At 40.4% G+C, this 9,229-nt stretch overlaps 1 protein-coding gene across 1 annotated transcript in view; it reads right to left on the bottom strand.

The window, feature by feature from the left end:
* Positions 1-1,644: 1,644 nt before the first annotated feature.
* klf5l (Kruppel-like factor 5 like) overlaps positions 1,645-9,229 on the bottom strand; it is a 70,583-nt gene continuing 62,998 nt past the window's right edge. Inside the window, exon 5 of the mRNA XM_038775309.1 lies at positions 1,645-5,290. Within this exon, the coding sequence (XP_038631237.1) occupies positions 5,112-5,290 (179 nt within the window). The 3' untranslated portion in view covers positions 1,645-5,111. The remainder of the gene's footprint in view (positions 5,291-9,229) is intronic.

Genomic DNA, 9,229 nt, shown 5'->3' with positions numbered 1-9,229 from the left:
GAGTCTGTAGAGCAGAGAGCGGAACCAGACACTGGATAAAACTGCAGTGGGTCAGGCCTTTAAAAGGCCCACTCTTTGAAATGTAGGTTCATCAGTTATTTGAAATGCTCTTTCCATAGTTGATTTTGCCCAGAAACAATTTAAACTTTAAAAAAAACCTTCATGCCAGTTTTTGTTCCTTTGCTTTGCCATCAGTTGTCCTGCAATATCACCAGATCATTAACATCAGGAATCCTTCACAAGAATGGTTCCAGGGATGAGAAACGTCAGTTATGTGGATGGGTTGGAGAAGTGTGGGACTGTCCTCCTTGGAGAAGAGCAGGTTGAAAGGAAATGTAATAGTGATGCTCAAAACCATGAAGAGTCTGGACAGAGTTGATCCATTGGTAGATGGATCAAGAATGAGAGGGCACAGATTTAAGGTAATTGGTAAAAGGGGTGACATGAAGAAAATCTTTCATATGCAGAGAGTGGACAGGCCTGGCTGTGTGCCAAGAGAATTGGACAATTATCTGAAGAAAAAAAAATGCAGGAATCTGAGAAAAAGCCTGGGTAATGGGACTAGTTGAGTTGCTCGGACAGAGAAATGGTCCCGACACAACAGCTGGAGTGCCTCCTTCTGTGCTGTCACCATTCTATGATTCCATCATCAAGCCTGGATCAACTTTGGTTTCAGTGAGGAGCACAGGAGGAACACCTGACATATCAAAAAGTAAGGTGCAGATTTGGGAAAGTTAGAACACAGGACTACATGCTGCTTCTATTCTGTAGCATATATGTGATGAGGCAAAGTAATCCTATAAATCAATGAATAGATCAAAACGCACTGGTCTTGCCACATTCCATGATGGCAGACAATTAAACAGCTAACCGAGGAGCTCCATAAATATTCCCATCCTCACTGATAGGGAAGCCCAGCATTCCAATGCAAAGAACAAGACAAAAGCATTTGTAACCATCTTCAGCCAAAGCCAACATGGATGATCCATCTTGGCCTATCCCCCGAGGTTCCCCGATATCACAAATGCCAGCCAATTTAATTCACTCCGTGCGATAACAAGAAACGGTTGAAGGTACTGGATACAGCCAAGGTTATGGGCCTGACAACATTCTAGCAATAGTACTGCGGAACCATTTTTTGTGGTCCTTAAGTTCTTTGCTGCAGGCCACCTACCTTCTTAGCTTAATTAAAAACTAACTGGGGATTGGGCTTAGGTAGGGTCGTCTTTTAGAGGGTCAGTGCAGACTTGATGGGACTGTTTGGATTCTATGACAAAGTGGGATTGTCTTTTTTTAAAAAGGGGTGGGATGATGACACAGTGGTTATCACTGCTGCCTCACAGTGCCAGGGATCCGGGTCCAATTCCAACCTTGGGTGACTATGTAGAATTTGTACTTTCTCCCGTGTCTGCGTGGGTTTCGTCCGGGTACTCCGGTTTCCTCCACAGTTCAAAGATGTTAGGTGGATTGGCTATACTAAACTACCCTTGGGTAGGGTTACTGAACTTGGGGGTGTGGACCTAGGTAAGAGGGTTGGTGCAGGCTCAATAGGCTGAATGGCCTCCTTCTGTACTGTAGCGATTTTATGATTCTAAATGATATACAATTGGAATAAATTAGAAGTCCAAGAAAATGAATCAAATGTTTCATCTATAAACAACATTTTTATTTTGTTCATTTTCTTTTATTATACAGTACAGCTTAACAAAATCTGAAATCACTGTATATTGGAAGATTGTTGTTTAAAAACATTCATATTTTTGATTTTTTTCTTCAAATTTGTGAAACACTACATTATAAAAATAAGTGATACATTTAAAACAAACCAAAGCAAAACTACCACCATTTTCTTCCCCTTTGTTCTGAATATAAACATTACTTTCACAACATATAAAAATTATATACATTACTAAATATCCCAATATTTACATACCAATGTTTCTTAGGGAGCTTGATAGAAAACTAACGTATCATTGAAAACGTTATGAGCCACAAGTTTAGTGTATACCTTTCATCCAATAGTTCATAACCCCACACCGAATCTTCCATCAAGGTTGATCATGCTACATGCTCCTTGCATAACATCTTAATTAACGTGGATTTACTTGGCTGATTACATATATCCCAAAAAATGAATTTTTTGCAATTTTTCAAGTGGTTTAGGGGATTTTTTATCCCCTTATTCTCCTTCACAGTGTTAGACCATCTTATCCATAGTACCTCCTTGATTGACACTGTGGATAGTCCAAAAATGTGGACCAACAATTGCTATTGTCAATGTTGTTAATTGCTTGACTTGTCTTATCTACTGAATCACCTCTCCCCATGGTAAATCAATCATTCAAATTGGTCAAATTTTCTCCAGTAGATTTGTGAATGTCATTGTTTTTTTTAAAATCTTTTTTTTAAATTTAGAGTACCCAATTGTTTTCCAATTAAGGGACAATTTAGTGTGGCCAATCCACCTACCCTGCACATCCTCGGGCCGTGGGGGCGAAACCCAGGCAGACACGAGGAGAATGCGTGAACTCCACCCGGACAGCGACCCAGAGCTGGGACCGAACCCGGGATCTCAGCGCCGCGAGGCAGCAGGGCCAACCCACTGAGCCACCGCGCTGCCCGTGAATGTCATTGTTGGGTAGGACTGATCTTCGGTCTTTTACAATTTGAACATTCATAACATCCAAATGAAAATTTAACAGGAAATGTGAAACAAGTGTGAGTAAATAGAGTTGAGATACTTTTAGATCAGTCATGATCCAATTGAATGGTCACAGTAAAAAGTCTTACAACACCAGGTTAAATTCCAACAGACTTATTTGGAATCACTAGCTTTTGGAGTGTAGCTTCTTCTTCAGGTGACTCCAGAATGGTGGAACAGGTTGGGTGGGATGACTCTTAGTCCCATGTAAAAGGTTGGGGTGAATTTATGGTGTAAAAGGGTTTTGCTCAAATTATGGGGCGCCTTGGGGAGAGGTGGGTGTTGAGGGTGGGAAAACCATTGAAAACTGGTCTGTTTGCTATTAGCATGTCAAACACCAAAATGTGTGTAGCTAATTTCCTAAATGCTTCATTCAGCATTATAGCTGTGAAGTGCCCCCAGATTGAATCTGATTAACCTAGTTCCTGGGAAGTCTCATTAAACGTTGGTGACTGCAGTATGTTCATATGCTTACACTTATAACCATAATCATGTGTGTGTGTCCCTTCACGCACTGTGATTCGAGCACATTAATAGTTCATTTTTCAAATTACTGACCTGTTGCCATTTGATATTGTTTCAAATTGTATGCATGTACAGATAAATACCAATTTTCTTCCATTAATTTTGCAAAACAATCGTTAAGTGAAGTGCAGAGACATACAACGATACATGTTCACAAGAACATCAGCAATATAAGCGAGAATATCCATTATAACAGTTTTAAGAAATGTTGAGATTGCATGCGGGACATACACTTAACTTTTGTTGTTACTAAATTTCTTAATCAGGATGAAGATCAGTTTAATCTCTCGTTAAAGCCTCAGACACCAGTGTTTATGGAAACTAGCTGAATTAGGGTATAAATATAGTGGGGACAATGCTTAATCTGGCCAGCAATGCTTAATCAGGCCATCTAAATTATTTGAAATTGATAACCTTAAGAATAGCCAGCAGTCAATGGTTGGATACACGATGTTGGTATTCACCAATTACAATAATTTGGATAGACAATGACCATGAGTAGTTGTCGCATTTGTTTCCCCCACCAAGCATTATATCCAATACTTTCTAAAACAAAATTCTTCCTCACAATGTTCAATACCTGAAACTAGTATTTTAAGGCAACTTGTCTACATTCAAATGCCCCTTGTCGATGCAATCAATATTTAGCAATTCATATTACACCAAGATAATAAAAAGAGTAACAGTATATTTTAAACAGGAGTTCTTGGCACAAAATACAGGTAATATTCAGTTAGTTTTAATTAAGGATTAAATTTCATTTTTCTCAAGTTTTAACATAATTGCTCACAATTGTTGATCATTGTTGGAGAACAACATTTACTTTTGTTTCTTCAAAGAGAAAGTATGGAATTAAGAGCTGTAGGATGTACTATAGTGTCTGGATGATGTTGACAGCTGTTCAACCATGTTGATTCAATGCACAATTGGAATGAGAAGCATTCCTGAATCAGCTCGTGCTGCACTTGTTGTAGGTTTTACCATGTTAGGTACTATTAGTGCTACAGATTAAGATGAAGTGCCTTTCTTTTGAATTTCTTAATGGTATTTGATTCTACCTATCTTCCCATGCAGCCTTAAAGCATTGTTTTCCCAATATAAACTAAGAAATGACTGTGAATGATGTTACAGTAAGAAGATTTAATGTATACACACAAAGTTCATTAATCCACAAGGATAAATCCAGTAATCCTGTGCTCCTAGTGCTGAGATTGGAGGCCACAGATATGGCTACAATCCTGTAGGACTGATCTCCAAATTGTGTTCCCATCAATTAAGGCTCATTTTAGAGGGAGAGCAGAATGGTTGACCAAATTCCTTAATGTGTACATATTATATTCCTCTCTCACTAGATGCTAATTTTAAAAAAATAAACAAGTTAACCTTCCGTTAATCAATATGGAGAGGAATAGATCAGAATGGGTTAATTGTTTGTCAAGCTTTCAGTCATTTCCAAGCTATAATGTAGCACTAGGTGCTGCCTTGTTCCTTAATTATATGACCATTTAAGCATGGCAGTCAGCTAATTAAATTCCAAGATTATTTTGTGATGAATGAATATCAATTTATTGCTGATCAGTAATTTGTTTCCTTAACATTATAACAGTTTCTAAAATAATATTTCAGGCTTGGGATAACAGATCCTTTTCCAGGAAATAAAAAAATAAATAACACAAATTTTATCCTTTTTGCAAATTAAAAGCTTTGCTGAATTGGTTTCCAGTAAAGCAACTGATTTTCTCCCAACAATATATCTTCTCAAAGATATGAAGCTATTTATCTCCTGTGGGTGTATGTGTGTTCGCGTGTATATAATGGCAGTACTTTGTTCATCTGTACATTTTAGAAATCAGTCACACTCGTTGTCTGGGCGACAGGTATTGGCTTAGTTCTGGTGTCTCTTCATGTGGAGAGCCAAATGATCCGAACGTGAAAAGCAACGACCGCAGGCAATACATTTGAAGGGTTTTGCTCCTGTGTGCTTTCTGTAGTGTCTTGTGAGTTCATCGGAACGGGCAAAACGCCAATCACAAGCATCCCATGTACACTTGTATGGTTTCTCACCTGTAATTGAAACAAATAGATGTAAATAAAGTGGTCAAGAGTACTTTAAAATATCCATAATCCGAAGTAAATAACCATACACCTAAATCTGAAACATTACTAAGTGAATTCCCATGATATTTGCACTCAACCCAGTTATTGAGACTTTTTCTAATTATCTAAAGACAAAAGCTGAAAGTCTGCCAGTAGATCCTGCTGATTGGCCCAAACTATTTTGAGGGCTAGGCCTAATTTCAACATTTAACGATGAACACGGAGTGCTGTTCAGGCTCCTCCTGGCTCCACACATTTTATTTATTGGCTTGCCTTTGGCCACTGGTTCACTGCTGAATGTCAATAGTGAAATATGCATGGCTCATTGGTACTTCAAAATTGTCTCAAGGCCCTATTGCCATAGGATCTTGATTAATATATTATAATGTCTGAAAGAGATGGTTGCCTAGTTAACTCATGAAGAGGCACTCAGGAAAATTGCAAAGGGCAGGAATGGGGCAGTAAGATAATTTTTCATAGGCTATTATCTCAATCCCACTGAGCAGAGGGAGTTAAAATTGATTCTATGTTCATATAATAAAAGTGTTATATTTCCTTCTTTTAAAAGATGGTTTTAGAAATAGAAGCCTAAATTTGATAATTTGGTCCACTTGGATCAAAAATGGAAAGGCAACTTATTGTATAAATGGGGAGAGACTTCGGGTTGCTTCGATGCAGAGGGATCTGGGTGTCCTTGTGCCTGTATCACAGAAAACGAGCATGCAGGTGCAGCAGATAACAAAGAAAGCAAATAGAATGTTGCCATTTATAGCAAAAGGAATGGAGTATAAAAGGTAAGGAAGTGTTGTTGCAACTATACAAGGCATTGGTAAGACCGTACCTGGAGTACTGTGCACAGTTTTGGTCCTCTTAATTGAGGAAAGATGTAGTGGCATTGGAGGCAGTTCAGAGGAGGTTCACTAGATTGATTCCAGAGATGATGGGTTTGTTGCAGGAGGAGAGATTGAACAGTTTAGGCCGATACTCTTTAGAATTTAGAAGAATGAGGGGAGATCAAATTGAGGTGTACAAGATGTGAAAAGGTATGGATAAAGTAGACGTGGAGCTGATGCTTCCTCTTGTGAGGCATTCTAGAACGAGAGGTCATAGTCTTAGAATAAGAGGTAGCTAATTTAAAACAGATTTGAGGAAAAACTACTTCTCCCAAAGGGTTGTGAATCTGTGGAATTCTCTACCCAGAGTGTGGTGGATGCTGGGACAGTGAGTAAATTTACAGAGGAGTTAGACAGATTTTTAATTGGCAATGGGTTGAAGGGTTGTGGAAAACAGGCAGGATGTTGGGAGTTGATGCCAGGATGGGATCAGCCATGATCACATTGAGGATGATAGGCTCGCGAGGATAAATGGCCTATCCCTGCTCCTAGGTCATGTGTGCTACAGAGGAGATGCTCTGACTGATTTCGCAATCCAGCTCTTGGTCTGTAACACTGTCGGGAGCAGATGAGGAACATATCAGCCATGATAGAATGGTGGAGCAAACTCTATGGGCCGAATGGCCTAATTCTGCTTCTGTATCTTATGAACTTATGAAATGGCCAATATCACTCCTCAAGGATCAGAATTGTAACATGTCACATGGTGGTGGAGCTAATGATTGACCATTACTATCAATGGATATTTTTAAAACATTCTTTCATGGCACGTGTACGGCATTGGGCCTGGATTTATTGTTCATCCCCAATTTCCCTTGAACCCAGTGGCTCGCCAGGCCATTGCAGAGGGCATTTTAAGAGTCAACCACATTGCTGTGGGTCTGGAATCACATGTAATAGGCCAGACTGGGTAAGGATGGCAGATTTATTTCCCTAAAAGGACATTACTAAACCACATGGGTTGTTATGATAGTTGATCATGGTCATCATTAGACTTTTGTTGAATCCGCGATAAGTAGAACACATAGACAGACGATAGTCGAACGTTTATTTCTACACAAACCTAATACTCCCCTAAGGGCTTCTTTCCCGACCTGCACCTAGGCCGGGAATTTTGTACAGCTGGGGCTTTTCTTGCAGAGGGGCAGCCCGGTCCCTTAAAGTGGAGTCCGACAAACACCCCCCCCCCCCCCCCGGCTAAAGGGGAAATTCATATTCCAGGGAGGTCATGGGACCTCCATTGGGGTTACAACAAATTTTAATTTAACCAGATGTGTTTTCTTGTTGCCATGGTGACATTCGAACCCAAGTCCCCAATAAGGCCTTGGGTTTCTGGATTACTAATCCAGTGTAAATACCAATAAACCACCACCAGTCTTTTATCACACAGGAACTGCAATGTCCTTGACGTACATGGTGTTGTTTATATGCAGCTTGCACCACCAGTGCTCGAGTGGGTGGGCCCTCATTCAGTGCTTGAAATAGTCGGGGTAAACCACAACCCTGTCCTTCTCTCCAATATCCCTCCCGAGCGATCCCCTTTCCACGATCCGCAACTTGCTCTCACTCAACTGTGTTACTCCTGAGCTGGGCCTCAGTCTATTACTGGCAGTGGCCACTGCTCCCAGTGGCACTACCAGCAATGGAGAGTTGTTGGCCCAGCTCTTGCAGGGTTGGATCTACACCTCATTGAGCATTTAATTACATGGAAAACCTAAGAGGTATTTAATTGCGTTGGGCCTCCACCTGGGAAGTGACGAGTTCCTGCTGATTTTCCAACTGGTGGAAGGACCCTGCATCTCAAAATCCTGTCCAGTATTTCACGATCACTCACAGAAGAAGAAACTGATACTAACTCTTAGAGCCTGAAAAGGACAGGGTACTATTTGAGTCTCACGAGCCAGTACTGGCAGCCTTTCTGGTATGTACAGCGGAGCCTAATCCTATTTTTCTCCAACTCTCACGAGTATGTGCTGTCACTAGGAGTTATTATGCAGTGGTCAAACAGGAGATTGCTAGGCAATGATTCCCTTTCCCTAACTAAAGGATATTGCAAACAAATGTTGAGGCTCCATGCTGTCTGGGCTGAGATCAGCAAATTTAGCAAAAATCATGGGGGTATATTTTCTGGTCCAGCCTGTCTCTGGGCGGGACGGACAATTTGACACACCGTTGAAAGGTCCGTTGACCTCGGGTAGGAATTTGCAGCCCTGAGAATGGCAGGACCAGATAGTCCCGCTCCATGAAAGTGGAATCTATTGTTCACAAGGAACAGATACTTAAATATTTTGGATGTAACTTGGGGGAAGGATTTGCATTCAAATTTTGTTTGCCCTATATACAAAATACAGTCTAGCTGTTCCATTGCTTGAGTTGGCAGACATAATTCACGCAGGTTTAAACACAATCAAATTTCACCAAAATGCCATGGCCTAATGCCAGTCCACTGACGTTGGATGAGAGTGCACCAAAATGTACGTCTAGAGTTAGTTTACATTTCTAATAATATAACAATGCTTTCTCAGTGTTGCCAGGTAAGCTACCGGACAGGAAAATTATAACAAAGTGCACATAATTATGTGGATGAAAATAAGAGCTTTTGAGATTCCGTGTACTGATAAGACTGTAATGTATACACAGTTGTATTCTACATTGGAACAGGAGATGGAGTTGGATTAACAAATTAAGCGATAGCTGGGTAATTTAGTTCACTTACTGTCCTATGGGGCGAAAACAGAAAATCATCAGACTAGAAAGATATCAAAGATATCAAATTCATCAGTGACCTACTAGGTAAAAGCACACTGCCAAACTGACTAGAAAGTCCTCAGTTCAAACCTCAGCTTGTTTAGGTGCCCATGGAACCATACCTCACTAAGTGTCACTAGGTGTCAGCTGCAGCACTCTTGCCCGAGTCAGAAGGTTGTAGGTTCAGGACCCAACACAGAACCTAGGCGGACACTCCAGTGCTGTACTGTTAGAGGTGTCATCTGTCAGTTTAGTCTTTAAACCA

This window comes from Scyliorhinus canicula, chromosome 17 (genome assembly GCF_902713615.1).
Source record: "Scyliorhinus canicula chromosome 17, sScyCan1.1, whole genome shotgun sequence".
Lineage (NCBI taxonomy): Eukaryota > Metazoa > Chordata > Chondrichthyes > Carcharhiniformes > Scyliorhinidae > Scyliorhinus > Scyliorhinus canicula.
Note: the sequence above shows the minus strand (reverse complement) of the source record. Positions and strands in the feature narration are given on the sequence as shown.